Source organism: Echiichthys vipera (assembly GCF_963691815.1).
Source record: "Echiichthys vipera genome assembly, chromosome: 1".
NCBI classification, from domain to species: Eukaryota; Metazoa; Chordata; class Actinopteri; order Perciformes; family Trachinidae; genus Echiichthys; species Echiichthys vipera.
The window spans coordinates 37,143,260-37,160,500 of NC_139826.1; the positions used below are offsets into that span (position 1 = coordinate 37,143,260).

The following is a 17,241-nucleotide window of genomic DNA, read 5'->3' on the forward strand; positions in this document are numbered from 1 at the left end:
TCCCAACAGGCGCACAGGAAATGACCTCAGGATCGCCGTAGGCCTCGTGCTCGTACACGTGCGCACGCTCGTGCTCGTACATGTGCAAACGTGCTTTACTAAAGCCCACCTCTCCCAAAACGGACCGCGGTACGGTTGCACTCACACGGGTCAAACGAACTAGACTTTACCAGTGAAACCTGTTTGGGCACGGTACGGATGGACAGTGTGAGTGCGCCCTGAATGGAGAGATGTCAGAGCGAGGGGGCTGCCAATGGGTCAGATTTCCCCCTGAACTGCTGCTCTGTTAAATATTTAATGCGCAAAATTCTGTTTATGTTTTATGTTCCATGAAAACGCATCAAATCAGCCATGGAGACAGTTTTTAGAGAGAGACGCTAACAGCCCCAAAGGGCTAACACTGATTAGCTCGTTTCATCCCCATGTTCCCCGGTCACATAAGCGTCTGCCGTCGCTGATTTAACTCATAACGCATTTTGTTCGGTTTAAGCCTGAAACACGGTGCCCAAGGTGAGAACCACGGCAGACACAGGCACAAGGGACTCTCTGTGTCATTTAAAAAACACTCTTAAAAACCTCCTTAACCCTGCTGTTCTCCTAAGGGTCAATTTGACCCCATTTAATGTTTAAAATCTCTAAATAATGAGATTTTTTTGCTTTATATTTATGACTTTTCCTAATTTTATGGGGACAACTCATAAAAAAACTAAAATTGTCATGATTATATATATTTGTACTTGTGGCATCGGTGTTCCTTTGGGTCCGTTTGATCATCTGGATGATTTAATCATTATTATTATTGTTTATTTTACAATTCAAATCTTATATGAGGTCAAATTCATGCTGCTGTCCTTGATAACGGACGTTACTTTCATTCCAGATGTTACAAATAACACAAAATAGCACTTAAAATAACAGACTTACTTTAAAACACACACACAGAAATCCCTCCATGCAGTTTAACATCAGTAATATTTTTAATTCTGTTAAATAAATACATAAAGTACCCGACTTAACTTGAGTCACACATTGATAATGATCATTTTCCAGATGTTTAAATTGCTACGGTCAAATTGACCCCTAGAATAAATGGTGTTAGTAAAATTTGAGGGCAACAGGAGGGTTAAAAAAGACCTGAGTCGGTTAAAAAAAGGTTAACATTTATATATTAAAAGAGATTCAGGTTACCACTGGGGTTAGAGGTTACGTTTAGGGTAAGTGTCAGGGCCTATTTGCCGTGGAATTGGGCACTAAAAATAGATCGGGGATGGTAAATGGACTTGTACTTATAAAGCGCCTTTCTAGTCTTGTGACTACTCAAGGCGCTTTCACAGTGTCTGTCACATTCACACAGACATTCACACTGATGGCAGTGGACATCTACAGACCATCTAATCTAACCATTCACACCACATTCACACACCCATGCGCTGCGCAGGGAGCAATTCAGGGTTCAGTGTCTCTCCCAAGGACACTTCGACATGTGGACCGGGGCTGGGGATCGAACCGCCAATCTCTCAAATGGAGGACGACCCACTCTTCTACTAAGCCACAGCCGCCCCACGTGATTTTCCCCGGTCACATACAAAGGGGGGAACATGGGTACGCCCCCGCATGTAGAATTCAAACCCACACTCCTGGGTGGAAGTGCTTAACGCTCACAGTTACGTCACATGATCTCACTAAACTAATTATGTAAAAAATATAAAAACTGAATTAAAGAGTGGAGATGTGAATGTAAATCTAAACCTAAAAGTAAAATAATAATTTACACATAAATAAACTATGACTTAATAATAATAATAATAATGTAAAAACTGAAACGGTGGAGATGTTGAAGTAACAGTAAAACACTTAAACACAACAATAGAGTTTCTCCTGAATCTCAAAGATAAACACACTGTGGCGATAACGCGCGTGTATGAAAGCACGTGCGGCTCCACCTGTCACGTACACCACGTCGCTGCACATGAGGAAATAGGAAGTGACCGTGACGTCACCGCCTCCTCCCACAATCAGCCGAGAAACCTGCGCTCGTGCGCACACACACAACAGTGGGCTCTTGAAGACACCGAACAGTGCGCTCGTGCACACACAACACACAACAGTGCGCTCGTGGTCGTCATGAAGAAGCTGGTGGTCCTCGTGCTTCTCCTCCTCCAGGTGACCGGATGTGCGGACGGCAGGTGTTTCTGTCAGGTGAGCACACACACACACACACACAGGTTCGCACACACGGGCGGGCACACACACACACACACACACATAGGTTCGCAAACACACACACACACACGGACAGGCGCACACACATAGGTTCGCAAACACACACACACACACGGACAGGCGCACACACACACACACACAGGGTGCTGAAAACCTGTAAATGCTCCTTAAAGTGCTTAAAAAGTGAAATGCAGCTGTTTACATGTTCATGAATGTGCATCAAAGGGGAAATAGGTCTAAACATTCAATTAAGACTCTATATATTTATATATATATGTGTGTGTGTGTGTGTGTGCGTCATATGTATGAATGTATGTTTGCGAATATATGTGTGTATACGTGTGTGTACGTCCGTGTGTATGTATATGTGTGTGTGTAAGTATATATATGTGTATATGTATATTTGTATGTGTATGTACGTGTATTTATATACGTACTCTGTGTCATCTTCAGTATCAGAAGAAGAAGAAGAATTCCTTTATTAGTTCTGCAACGGGAAGTTTGATTTTTTCACTCTATCATTATTATTCATGTTACACACACACACACACACACACACACACACACACACACACACACACACACACACACACACACATGCACAAACAGGACCTATATACATGCAATTGATGTATACAGCACATAGCAACAGCACCTCAGCAGTGCCCAGGAGATGAACTGGCACCTCTCCAGCCACCAGTCCACGCTCCATTCATGGTCCACACAGGGACTTAAACCAGCGACCCTCCGGTTCCCAGCCAAGTCACCTATTATTATTATTATTATTATTATTATTATTATTATTATTTAACATGTTCAATAAAGATGCATTGGTGTTTATTATGTGAGGGCTTCTTCTTTTCCTGCTGTTGTCGTCGGGTAAAATACCGTGCGGTAAAAAGTCCCGTATTTGCCTCTGAGGTGAAGAGGAGTTTACGTTCAAAGCAGCAAAAAATGTAAAGTTTAAATAAAAGTACATGTTAACTTTCCTACGCTCCTGATAATTCAGCACCAATGATGAGGAAATGTATCCATCTTCTCTTTTATGCGTAGACGGCGGTGAATTTTGTTGTTTCTCTGAGAGGAAACGCGGCGAGGATGATAAACAGTGTGTGTTTTCTTCTGTACGCAGGTCACAGGAGATCTGGACGACTGCACCTGTGACGTGGAGACGATCGACAGCTTCAACAACCACCGGCTGTTCCCCAAACTGCAAACTCTCCTGGAGTCGGACTATTTCAGGTTCTACAAGGTGAGGACACACACACACACACACACACACACACACACACACGCAGACTGACCGGCGGTTCGATGCTCTGCAGGTGAACCTGGATAAGAAGTGTCCTTTCTGGAAGTCCAGCAGTCACTGCGGTCTGAAGGACTGCGCTGTGAAGCCCTGCTCTCCGGTGAGTTTCTCTCCGCTCGCTTAACAAACTTAACGTCCATTTAATTCACTTTGTTCAGGTGAATTTAGGAAACGTCTATTTATAAACCGATGCAGAGCGTACACATTAATCTAAATGGCTTAAAAATAAACACAAAATAACTAAAATCAGATGCAAAATGACTTTGTATGAATGCAAAATGATTAAAAATAGACACAAATGACTAAAAACAGACACAAATTATTAGAAATAGATGCAAAATGACTGAAAATAGATGTAAAACAACTGCAAAGTAACACAAAATGACTAAAAATAGAGACAAAAAGGCTATGTATGGACGCAAAATGACTAAATAATAGATGCAAAATGACTGAAAATAGATGTAAAACAACTGCAAAGTAACACAAAATGACTAAAAATAGATACAAATGACTAATAATAGATGCAAAATGACTGAAAATAGATGCAAAATGAAGAAACCTGTGTTCACATGAGACTCACTCAAACTTCTGTGTTTGCAGAACGAAGTCCCCGAGGGGATCAGGACCTCGTCCCACAACAAGGTGAGTGTGTGCAGATCAGCTGTGTGACGTGCACGATCATGAGCGGGCCTACGGAACGGGACTTCAGAGCACGGCCCAGGGGCCCGGAAAGGATCAGGGGCAAACACAATGATCACAAAGAGACAATAAACGACCACAAACATGCACAAGACAACTGCAACGACCCAAAATCACTCACAAATGGACCAAAATTAGGTAGAACATCCAAAGATAGATGCAGAACGTACAAAGTAAATCTAAATGGCTCAAAACAGACACAAAATGACTCAAAACAGACACAAAATGACTCAAAATAGACACAAATTGACTCAAAACAGACACAAATTGACTCAAAACAGACACAAATTGACTCAAACAGACACAAAATGACTCAAAACAGACACAAAGTGACTAAAACTAGACACAAAATGACTCAAAACAGACACAAAATGAATCAAAACAGACACAAAATGACTCAAAACAAACACAAAATGACTCAAAACAGACACAAAATGACTCAAAACAGACACAAAATGACTCAAAACAAACACAAAATGACTCAAAACAGACACAAAATGACTCAAAACAGACACAAAATGACTCAAAACAAACACAAAATGACTCAAAACAGACACAAAATGATTCAAAACAGACACAAAATGACTCAAAACAGACACAAAATGATTCAAAACAGACACAAAATGACTCAAAACAGACACAAAATGAATCAAAACTGACACAAAATGACTCAAAACAGACACAAAATGACTCAAAACAGACACAAAATGACTCAAACAGACACAAAATGACTCAAACAGACACAAAATGACTCAAAACTGACACAAAATGACTCAAAACAGACACAAAATGAATCAAAACAGACACAAAATGATTCAAAACAGACACAGAATGACTATGTATGGATGCAAAATTACAGAAAATAAGCGCAAAATGACTGAAAATAGATGTTAAACAACTATAAAGTAACACAAAATGACCAAAAAATAGACGCAAAATTACTAAAAATAGATGCAAAATGACTCACATTTGATATAACATGACTTAAAATAGATACAAAATGACTATAAAGAAACACAAAATTACTAAAAATAGACGCAAACGACTAAAAATAGATGCAAAATGACGGAAATTAGATGTAAAACAACTACAAAGTAACACAAAATGACTAAAAATAAACACAAATGTTTAAAAATAGATGCAAAATGTGTAAAAATAGACACAAAGTGACTGTATAAATTCAAAATAACTATGTACGGATACAAAATAACTGAAATTAGACGCAAAATGAATAAGAACAGACATAAAACCACGACAGAGGGATGCAAAATAACCACATAGACTCAAACATCTAAAAAAAAGATGTAAAACAAACCTCAGTTTATCCAAATCAGTGTGTGTCAGGAGAAGGAAACACTCAGATTAAACACTTTATTCCTCGAACATGTTCTGATGATCTGTGTTTTCAGTATTCAGCCGAAGGGAACGAGCCGTCGGGTGGTTGTGAGCAGGCGGAGCATCTGGGAGCTGTAGACGTTTCTTTAAGGTGAGTTAAACCACACGTTCATGCTTTTAAGATGCTTCACGTGATATATTTATAACAATAATAATAACAAAAACAATAATAATAATAATAACAATAACAATAACTGAGTTGAACCCACAGACTTGGCTGTGTTTTATTCCAGCGCTGAGACCAGAGAGGCTCTGCTCGACTGGAGCAAACACGACGACGAGGCCGAGCGCTTCTGCGTGGTCGACGGTACGTTTCCGTCCATCAGTGGAGAAAATGACAAACAAACACAGACGGACACAGCGCACGACAGCAACAGTTGCCAGGTTACCAACCAATTTAAGAAACTGCAACAAATGCTGGTTCTTTGGTTGCCATAGGTGACGAACACTTGTTGACGTGTTTAAGAAAGAGTAAATGCTCACCTAAAAATAGATATGAAATAAAACATGTGCTGCATTAGTGATGTTGGAAGTATTCAGCGTGTTGCGGAGCTCTGCTGCCCCCTAGTGGCTAAAAGCATCGATGCAAGCAGCTTTAACAAAATAGAAAATATGAAGGACCGAGAATAGATCCCTGAGGAACCCCACAAATTATCATTAACAACGTCAATGGGGCGATAATGTTGCTCTGAGTCTGTTTGCTAACATGTTAGCCACAACTGTTTAAATAATTCCAAAGCGGTAAAAACGCTCCGTGCCGAACTCATCAGTGTTAGCCACGTCTGGCTGTTAGCGACTCGCTGGGATTTCTCTGTTAATAGGTGATCAACGGCGATCACGACGGCTTATCTGATGTTTATTCATGCAGATAAAGACCGTAGAATGCAAGTAAAACACTTTAACACTTGAACCGAAATAGAAAATATGAAGGACCGGGAATAGATCCCTGAGGAACCCCACAAGTGATTATTAACATTGTCAACAGGAAGATAATGTTGCTCTGAGTCTGTTTGCTAACATGTTAGGAAAGAAGAACCAGATGAACTTAAAAAACAAAAAGGAAATTTGTAACTTCTGGGGTCTTTATGTCACATTTCCATCATTGTGCTGACGCATGAGTGCATATCATCTCATCTTCAGCCTCTTATCCGGGGTCGGGTCTCAGGGGCAGCAGCTTTAGCAGGGGACCCCAAACTTCCCTTTTCCGGGCCACATTAACCAGCTCTAACTGGGGGATCCTGAGGCGTTCCCAGGCCAGTGTGGAGATCTAATCTCTCCACCTGGTCCTGGGTCTTATATCTTAATTAATCAAAATATAATTTGACTAAAAATGGTAACCATAAGATGATTCCTGGTTGCCAACCTGGCAACCACTTTGAACAGTTAGTGTTGTATACAGCACCAGTCCCAAGTTTGGACGTGCTTTTCCCACTCAATAGAAAACTAAACTTAAGTACAAGGTGGTGGAAGATTTAGTCGAAACCTTCCTCCAGCTTGAACTTTACACTTGACTGATATAATAAGTTGTTATAGTGATTCACAGCCGACTGAATGAGGTGTTGCTGTTTCCCAGATGAGGCGTCACCGGACTCCCAGTACGTCGACCTACTGCTGAACCCGGAGCGCTTCACGGGCTACAGAGGACCGGAGGCCTGGCGGATCTGGAACAGCATCTACGAGGAGAACTGCTTCAAGTAAAGCACACACAGGCTCGAAATACACACACATGCACAAACAGGACCTATATACATGCAATTAATGGAGAGATGTCAGAGCGAGGGGGCTGCCAGTGACCGGCGCCCCGAGCAGTTGGGGGTTCGGTGCCTTGTTCAACAGCAGCTCTGCAGTGCACAGGAGATGAACTGGCACCTCTCAAGCCACCAGTCCATGTTCCATACATGGAGAATCCTGCAGACAAACAAACAAACAAACCTTGGTAGCGATAACGAAGCTCATCGCGCTCTCCCTTTACTTCCCCCTCACAGGCCGTATACCGTCAAGCGGCCGCTAATTCCCAGCAGCTCCGGAAGTGAAGGTAAGAGGTGTTTCCTGTCAAATCATCGTTAACTGCGTTCAGACTGTCCGTTTAAACAACATTGTGTTTATTTCTTTACAGCAAAGATCTTCTACAGCTGGCTGGAAGGTGAGCGCACGTTTCACCTGAGGACTGAAAAGCCGTCTGTTGTTTTTGTCCGGTTCTTCTTCAGCTCTCTTCTCTCTTCGTCTTCGTCTCTCAGGTCAGTGTGTGGAGAAGAGGGCTTTCTACCGCCTCATCTCTGGGCTTCACGCCAGCATCAACACACACCTGAGTGCCAGATACCTCCTGGATGGTGAGACCCTCGCACAAGCCCCCGCTGTCCCAACCGTTGGATTCTGGTCTTTATCATATCGAACAACCTAAATGTTTTCAGCTGGAGCTTCCTGAAGCTAAATCTTATCAAATGGGGGGTCGTGACTTATCTCATTTCATCTCATCTTCAACCGCTTATCCGGGGTCGGGTCTCGGGGGCAGCAGCTCTAACAGGGGACCCCAAACTTCCCTTTCCCGGGCCACATTAACCAGCTCTAACTGGGGGATCCTGAGGCGTTCCCAGGCCAGTGTGGAGATCTAATCTCTCCACCTGGTCCTGGGTCTTCCCTGAGGCCTCCTCCCAGCTGGACGTGCCTGGATCACCTCCCTAGGGAGGCGCCCAGGGTTCATCCTTACCAGATGATCCTGAACCACCTCAGCTGGCTCCTTTCAACGCAAAGGAGCAGCGGCTCTACTCCGAGTTCCTCACGGATGCTGAACTTCTCCCCCTCTCTCTAAGGGAGACTCCAGCCCCCCTCCTGAGGGAACCATTTCGGCCGCTTGTACCCGCGACCTCGTTCTTTGGGTCCTGACTTAATGTGTTTTAATTAAGGGGTCCTTGAAAAAAACAGATGACTCACGTCAGCTGGTTAAGAATCAGTGAAAGTCTAATTTTTTAACCCGTAGCTTATTGTAGATCCATTGAAGCGTCACTTGTCCAAATATGGTCACTTCTGGATCAGTTTCTTATCTAAACTGGAAATATAATCTAAGAACAACAAGGAGAAATTTGGTTGTTGCAGCAGCTCAGGTAAAAGATAAAAGTACAGATGAAGAGTCAAAAAAAAAAAAAATCAAACTAGAATAAGAAATGAAGTAAAAACAGAAACTATACTAAAGCAATTAAAGACAGAATTACAAGATAAAAGTGACAGTTTCGTGTGAGATATTTGATAGAAACCAAGATGGCGACGGCCTGAATGCCGAACTCCTGGCTTCATAACGGTAACCAACAAACCAGCTGTAGACGTCACTGTGTCGGGCCCAGATCAGAGCTAATTAAGCAGACTGGAGTGTCTATTTGTCATTGTATTCAACGAGAGTGAAGTGTTGTGTTTGCTGCTTTTGTGTTGCTGAGCGCTTCACGTTTTTACGCTTTGTGCAGATCGTGTTTTTAAAGGAGCGCCCTGAACGCCTCAAATTGAAAACACGTCATATCTGAGCAGACGTCGTTTAATTAAACAGCGAAATAAGGCCTCAGGACGGGTTATTCAGTGGTTCTCAGATCATTTTTAGGAGCAAGAATAAAGTAAATATGTATTTTTCAGAGCCATGGTCGGGGCCACAGATTCGGTCACAACCTCTTTTAGCATTTAGCTTAGTGCAGCTACATTGAAACATCACTTCTGGCTCCATTTTCTCATAAGTTTTGCAAGAAAATAATAATTTATTTAAGATTATATGTTCAGTTTAAGAGAAGATAAACTTGAATTAATCCAGAAGGGAAATGTGTTTGTTGCTGCAGCACAGGTTAAAGATAAAAGTACAGATCAAAAGTAAAAAGATCATTTTAAGGAGCAAGAATATAGTTAATATGTATTTTTCAGAGCCGCGGTCGGGGCCACAACAGTCACAAACCTCAGTCAGACTATCGTATTCTAGACTATCAGCCCTCCTGACCCTCCGTGTGTTGACCCCTGCTTCCCTGCAGACAGCTGGTTTCAGAAGAAGTGGGGTCACAACGTGTCGGAGTTCAGACAGCGCTTCGATTCAGAGCTGACGGCCGGCGAGGGGCCGAAGAGGCTCCGCAACCTCTACTTCCTGTACCTGATCGAGCTGCGAGCGCTGGCCAAAGCTCTGCCTTTCTTCCAGCAGCCGTCCTTCCACCTGTACACGGGCAGACCGGAGGAGGACCGGAGACACAAGGAGCTGCTGCTGCACATCCTGCAGCTGGCCCGGTCAGTCTGAGGCTTTCAAGAGAACCAGTAGATATTTGTTTTATTAAGTGTTTTCCATCTAAATGCATCTTTTTGTGAAGTAGAGATACATGTACCATATTTTCCGCACTATAAGTCGCACCTAAAAACCTTCAAATGTCTCAAAAGCCGACAGTGCGCCTTATAATCCGGTGCTCCTTATATATGGACCAATATTGAGCCACAACAGGTCTCCAACTACAGTGAGCAGCCGCCGACTCTATTTTCCCCAGTAGAAGAAGTAACGCGCGGTGCATGTTGAGATATACGACTGCGTGAAGCGTGCCGTTTCATTTCCATGTGTGTGTTTGTGTAAAGAGCCCAAAATGGCTCCTGTCAAGAGACACGCTTACGACCCAGAGTTTACACTCAAGGCCATTAGTCACGCAGAAGAACACGGGAATAGAGCAGCAGCCAGAGAGTTGAACATGAACCAATCAATGGTGCCGAAGTGGAGGAAGCAACAAGACGACCTGCGCCAACTAAAGAAAACTAAACAGAGTGTCTGAGGGAACAGAGCGAGACGGCTAGAAGTGTCCGTACGATCACTATTCGACTGAAGGCAACAGCGCTAGCACGATACTGTCCAGCTGCAGACCCGGAGCACAAGCCCCTCACTTGACACAAGCCCCTCACTTGTCACAAGCCCGTCACTTGTCACAAGCCCCTCACTTGACACAAGCCCCTCACTTGACACAAGCCCCTCACTTGACACAAGCCCCTCACTTGTCACAAGCCCCTCACTTGACACAAGCCCCTCACTTGTCACAAGCCCCTTGCTTGACGGAAGTGACGCAAAAGTTTTTTTTTTTCAAGTGAGGGGCTTGTGCTCTTGGTCTGCAGCTGGATGCTACTCGCCCTAGCACGCAAACTTATCATCAATGAATTTAGAGGCGGTCCTTAACGTAACCCCAGCCTCGACTGTAGCGTCTGTTCTATGCACCTTATATGTGAAAAAAGTTTCAAAATAAGACATTCATTGAAGCTGCGCCTTATAGAGTGGAAAATACGGTACATGGATTTTCAATGTTTCATTTTATTTCTGTTATTTCTTTTCTCACTTTTAGCACAAATAAAAGACACATTTCTGTATTTGTTATAAATAATAGTTGATTTTTAGATTATATTTCCAGTTTTAAATATAAATTAAGAGAAACTTTATCCTCAGAAAGGGAAACTCTGTGGTTGCAGCAGCACAAAGACACATAAAAGTGCAGATGAATCGAGAAAGTATACAATAAATAATAAAACTAGAATTAGAATAGAGGTAAAAATAAGAACTGTACAATAGCAAATTAATTATAAGACAGTTTTTAGTTATTGTCTGACTTCCTGTGAACTCTTTGCTTGAACGTTCATTCTCTGAAGGCCCTCGCGGTGGGAGCAGCTGACTGACGCATTAGTGTCTCCTGCTGCCGTCATGTTCGTCGTGTTAAAACTCGACAGTTTGTTGTGACTTTCCTCCAACAGATCTTTCCCGCTGCACTTTGATGAGACGTCTCTGTTCGCCGGGGACGAGAAGGACGCAGCCAAACTGAAGGTCGGCAGCAATAAAGCATAACAGAAATAAAATAACAGATCGCTTCTTCTTCAAAGAGACCACGACTGAATAATACCCAGACTTTGTGGACATGAAAAGACTGTTTAAGCTCGTATACTGTATTTTACGCACTATAAGGTGCATAGAACAGACGCTACAGTCGAGGCTGGGGTTACGTTCTGCTTCCATTAGATGGAGCTGCGCTAAAGGGAACGTCAACAAAACAGTCGTCTTGTTGCTTCCTCCACTTCAGCGCCATTGATTGGTTCATGTTAAACTCTCTGGCTGCTGCTCTATTCCCGTGTTCTGCTGCGTGACTAATGGCCTTGAGTGTAAACTCTGCGTCGTAAGCGTGTCTCTTAACAGGAGCCATTTTGGGCTCTTTACACAAACACACACATGGAAATGAAACGGCACGCTTCACGCAGTCGTATATCTCAACATGCACCGCGCGTTACTTCTTCTACGGGGGAAAATAGAGTCGGCGGCTGCTCACCGTAGTTGAGAGACCTGTTGTGGCTCAATATTGGTCCATATATAAGGAGCACCGGATTATAAGGCGCACTGTTGGCTTTTGAGACATTTAGGTGCGCCTTATAGTGCGGAAAATACGGTAATTTAAAGGTAAAATGTGTAACATTTCTGCATTCAAATGTCTAAAATCAACTATATGTCATGACCAGTGCAGAAAATAACTCAGCAGGACGTGGACCCAAACGCAGTCACGGAAGCGGAGTGCGGTTTAAAACAAATATCTAATAAACAAAAGGAAAACAAGGGTGTCCAGTAACAGGCGAGAAGGAACAAAACAAAAGACGGCGGGATGATCGAGGGTAGACAGGAACGGGTAACAGACGAACAGCCGGGGATGCAGACGAGGGGACGGGATCTCTGGAAACTACAATGAGAAGAAACAATTAACAACAAACAAACATGTAGCGAAAAACCGTTTGAGTCCCAGGAGGCCATTTGTGAACAGCTGTTCTTTGAGGTTAGATTGCTGTTTGTGAGGGGTTTCAGTGACATCATCTGCCTTGTGAGAGGTTAAATACCTGGATCTCCACACCAGTTAGTTGGTCCAGTCCCAGCCTGGTCCTGGTCCTGGTCCTGGTCAGATGCGTACATGAACTGATGAAGCCTCTTGAATGAGAGGTGAAACGTCTTCCTAGAAAAATAACCAGTTGCTTTGGACTGAAATTGCTTTGAGGATAAGTTGTTACCAACATTATCCCAAATGTTTCCAACCAAACAACCGTACAAGTTTTGTGCAACTTTGACTAGAATATTAACTGAAGTTGCAGTGAATTTACCAAATAATTTGTGTTTAACTCCACTGTAAGTTGTTCTTACCCCGTTTCCTTGGATGTTAAAGTGACTCAAGTGTGTTTCTGATCAGGAGGACGTGAGACTGGCCTTCCTCAACATCTCCAGGATCATGGACTGTGTGGGCTGCTTCAAGTGTCGACTGTGGGGGAAGCTGCAGTCGAGTGATTCAGTCACGGGTGAACCTTTAAAGGGATAGGTCTGATGTTTTTGAAGTGTGGTTGTATGACGGGGGCGCCGATCAGATGTCAGGATTGGAGGGGGGGGGGGGCGTATGCAAGTCATGCCATGCCACCATAAATCAACACTTTGTAGAGGCTCGCCATATCATTCAATAACGACTGCACCTGGAATACAGCCAAGAGCGTATCACTGCTAACTTAACTGTTAAATTAGTAAATCCTCATTTTAAGGGTGTTTAAAGTCTAATTCCAGCGTAAAATCATCCCATGGTCTTTTTCACAACTCATCAAATAATCCATCCAGACAGTTTTTTTCCTGTAACAACTATTAACGAAGTCGCTAACAGCCGGACGTGGCTAACACTGATTAGCTCGGGGCAGTACGGTGAAGGCATTCAAAGGTCTTTTTTAACCACTAATGCTGCTGAAAATAACAGCAAACCTCTGCAGCAGCATGAGAAGAGTCCCTACACACAAAACAAAGCACCAACGACGTAGTTAGTGAACCCAGAGTTTATTAAAAGAGTGTTTTAAAGACTTACCTACTGGCCCCTGTACCAGCTCCTCTCATAGTAAAGTCCATTCAAGTGGATTAGCAAAGTCAATCCCAAAGGAAGGAGCCCATTGGTGCTTTGTTTTGTGTGTAGGGACTCTTCTCATGCTGCTGCAGAGGTTTGCTGTTATTTTCAGCAGAATTAGTGGTTAAAAAAGACCTTTGAATGCCTTCACCGTACTGCCCCGAGCTAATCACTGTTAGCCACAACGGATGTTAGCGGCTCTACGGGATTTCTCTGTTAATAGTTCATCCACAAAAAAAAACTGTCTGGATGGTTTATTTGATGTGTAAGTGCCGAAAAAGACCATGGGATGATTTTGTGCCAGAATTACACTTTAAGGGTCACGTAAAGTCTACTTAACCCCTAGTTCTTCCCTCCATCTTCCTTTTCCCCCAGTGTGTGGGACTACTTGATGCATGATTCATTGATATGGATGAATATCAAAACATGAAGCCCTTTTTTTAAAGCCTGCTGAGGAGAGCAGAGGTTTAGTTTATTTGGTTTATTTGTTTCAGGGTACAAAGTTCATTGGTTACAAAGTGTAAACAGACGATTTGTACCAGATTTGAAAGTGGAACGTGGGGTCAGAAATACATTTGTCAAACCCAAGTGAAGGAGTTCAAGTACCTCGGGATCATGTTCACGAGTGAGGGGACGATGGAGCGTGAGTTTGGCCGGAGAATCGGAGCAGCGGGGGCGGAGCTGCAGTCGCTCTACCGCACCGTTGTGATGAAAAGAGAGCTGAGGAAGGCAAAGCTCTGGATCTACCGGTCAATCTTCGTTCCTACCCTCACCTGTGGTCATAAAAGCTGGGTCAGGACCCAAAGAACCAGGTCGCGGGTACAAGCGGCCGAAATGGGTTTCCTCAGGAGGGGGGCTGGAGTCTCCCTTAGAGAGAGGGGGAGAAGTTCAACCATCCGTGAGGAACTCGGAGTAGAGCCGCTGCTCCTTTGTGTTGAAAGGAGCCAGTTGAGGTGGTTCAGGATCATCAGGTAAGGATGAACCCTGGGCGCCTCCCTAGGGAGGTGTTCCAAGCACGTCCAGCTGGGAGGAGGCCTCGGGGAAGACCCAGGACCAGGTGGAGAGATTAGATCTCCACACTGGCCTGGGAACGCCTCAGGATCCCCCAGTTAGAGCTGGTTAATGTGGCCCGGGAAAGGGAAGTTTGGGGTCCCCTGCTAAAGCTGCTGCCCCCGCGACCCGACCCCGGATAAGAGGCTGAAGATGAGATGAGATGAAAAACATAATTTATTTCCCCCATTTCAATTCATCCAATTCATGTGTTTCAGAAATTGATATCTGCACCCATGTAAGAGGTAGTTCTGCAGACTGTAGGTAACACGCTGACCGTGCATCGAGAGATCCACGCTTCAAAAAAACACCAACCTGTCCCTTTAAACGATGCATTAAAACCACGTTATTTGTCGTACGATTGCATCGTGACCTCCTCCTCTTGTCCTCGTGTCGTCACCAGACTCAGGGATTAGGAACGGCACTGAAGATTTTGTTTTCAGAGCGACTGATCGAAGCTCGGCCGGCGTCCGGCGCCCAGCGACCCGGTTTCCAGCTCAGCCGACAGGAAGTCGTCTCGCTGCTCAACGCCTTTGGACGGTGAGAGAGTCCGTCACCATCGACTTCTCATATCTTTAACATTTCTGTTTGTGTTTTCCGTGAACAACGCCTCGACCGAAGCCCCCGCTGCCTCATCTGTGCAGCCTTGAGGTGAAACTCAGATCGTAGATCGGCTTTTTTTAAATAGCTACGATACTTTCGATACTTTAACGTGGAGATTGTATCGTTTTGAAACACGCGGTGTTGAAAAAGCATTTAATATCAACACCTTTTGAGCTGTTTGTGGTCATTTTGTGTCTTTTTGTGGTTGTTTTTACGTTTATTTTTAGTCGTTTTGACACTTTTTGTGGTCGTTTTGTGATGGCTTTGCATTCATCCTCAGTCGTTGTGTGATTGTGGTTATTTTTATGTTTATTTTTAGTCGTGTTGTGTATTTGTGGTCTTTTGTTGGTCTCTTTGTCATTTTGGGTCGTTTGTATTCTTTATTATACGCGAATTTGATCGTTTCGTGTCCATTTTCAGTCATTTAATCTAGAATTGTTGTTAAACTGTTGTTTGATCTGATTTTATTGAATGTGGAGATCGTTAGGGATCATTTGTGGTTGTTTTGTGTCTCTTTGTGGTCGGTTTTACGTTTATTTTTAGTCGTTTTGACACTCGTTTTTGGTCATTTTGTGATGTTTTTGCATTTATTCTTGGTCGTTTAGTCGTGTGTGTGTTTGTGGTCATTTTGGGTCGTTTCTATTCTTAATTATACGCGTATTTGATCCTTTTGTGTCCATTTTCAGTCGTTTAATCTAGATTTGTTGTTGTAATCTGATTTGATTGAATGTGGAGATCGTATTGTTTTGAAACACGATTTAAAAAGCATTGTAGTGAAAGTATGGATCAACTTTTTGGATCGTTTAAGTTGTTTTTGGTCTATTTTTACTATCAAATGTCAATCATATAATCATATTATATTGTTTTGAAACGTGTTATTGAAAAGCACTGAAGTATCAATGCTTTTGACGACCTTAATTTAATGTCGTTTAGGATCATTTGTGGTTGTTTTGTGTCTCTTTTTGGTCGTTTTTACATTTATTTTTAGTCGTTTTGACACTTTTTTTGGTCATTTTGTGATGGTTTTGCATTTATCCTTGGTCGTCGTGTGTGTTTGTGGTCTTGTGTTGGTCTCTTTTGTCATTTTGGGTCGTTTGTATTCTTTATTATACGCGTATTTGATCCTTTTGTGTCCATTTTCAGTCGTTTAATCTAGAATTGTTGTTAAACTGTGGTTTAATCTGATTTTATTGAATGTGGAGATCGTATTGCTTTGAAACACGGTTTAAAAAAGCATTGTAGTGAAAGTATGGATCAACTTTTTGGATCGTTTTAGTCGTTTTTGGTCTATTTTTACTATAAAATGTCAATCATATAATCATATTATATTGTTTTGAAACGTGTTATCGAAAAGCACTGAAGTATCAATGCTTTTGACAACCTTAATTTAACGTCGTTTAGGATCATTTGTAGTTGTTTTGTGTCTTTGTGGTCGTTTTGACGTTTATTTTTAGTCGTTTTGACGTTTATTTTTAGTCGTTTTGACACTTTTTGTGGTCATTTTGTGCTGGTTTTGCTTCTCTTTGTTGCTGTAGTTTATGTTTAAGATTTATTACTGTCTCTGTTTAGTCGTGTCGCGTGTTTGTAGTCGTTATTTTTGTCTCTTTGTGTCATTTGGGGTTTTGGAGTCATGATGTGTTCGTATTTTGTTCATTTATATCTATTTTCAGTCTTTTAACCACCAGGATTTCAAACTTTGATCCAATATAAGAATAAAAAAATACCTTTTTCAAACAAAATAACAGCTGTCTTCACGACTCCTCCTGCAGGATTTCAACGAGCATCAGAGAGCTGAAGAACTTCCGCTCGCTGTTGGCAGAGGAGCGGTGACGACGTGGACGTCCACTCTTCCGTCTCCGTCCGGCTGAAACGTTATTTACACTTCCATCAGAGTTCAACACGAACATCAGGTCGAATAGCTGAGCGGCAGCGGTGGAAGAAGTACTCAGAGATACTGAAACACTGTAGAAACACTCACGAAGTTACGAAGTGTTAGCGTCCAAATAAAGTTAAAGTACTAAAACTAAAAGTGCTCATTACGCAGAACGGTCCATTTCAGAATCATATGTTTAT

General features: G+C 42.7%; 1 protein-coding gene across 2 annotated transcripts in view; it reads left to right on the forward strand.

Annotated features, from left to right (window-relative positions):
* The first annotated feature begins 2,036 nt into the window (after window positions 1-2,036).
* Window positions 2,037-17,241, forward strand: part of ero1a (endoplasmic reticulum oxidoreductase 1 alpha) — a 16,169-nt gene continuing 964 nt past the window's right edge. Inside the window, exons 1-15 of one of the 2 annotated variants that reach the window (XM_083918488.1) lie at window positions 2,037-2,199; window positions 3,356-3,475; window positions 3,549-3,632; window positions 4,133-4,174; window positions 5,641-5,717; window positions 5,860-5,933; window positions 7,200-7,320; window positions 7,612-7,661; window positions 7,743-7,769; window positions 7,864-7,956; window positions 9,628-9,874; window positions 11,363-11,432; window positions 12,829-12,934; window positions 14,969-15,105; window positions 16,938-17,241. The exon at window positions 16,938-17,241 is cut by the window's right edge and continues 964 nt beyond it. In XM_083918488.1, coding sequence (XP_083774614.1) covers window positions 2,125-2,199; window positions 3,356-3,475; window positions 3,549-3,632; window positions 4,133-4,174; window positions 5,641-5,717; window positions 5,860-5,933; window positions 7,200-7,320; window positions 7,612-7,661; window positions 7,743-7,769; window positions 7,864-7,956; window positions 9,628-9,874; window positions 11,363-11,432; window positions 12,829-12,934; window positions 14,969-15,105; window positions 16,938-17,036 — 1,422 coding nt within the window. In that variant the 5' untranslated portion in view covers window positions 2,037-2,124 and the 3' untranslated portion in view covers window positions 17,037-17,241. The remainder of the gene's footprint in view (window positions 2,200-3,355; window positions 3,476-3,548; window positions 3,633-4,132; window positions 4,175-5,640; window positions 5,718-5,859; window positions 5,934-7,199; window positions 7,321-7,611; window positions 7,662-7,742; window positions 7,770-7,863; window positions 7,957-9,627; window positions 9,875-11,362; window positions 11,433-12,828; window positions 12,935-14,968; window positions 15,106-16,937) is intronic. The other variant, XM_083918489.1, reaches the window with a different exon arrangement.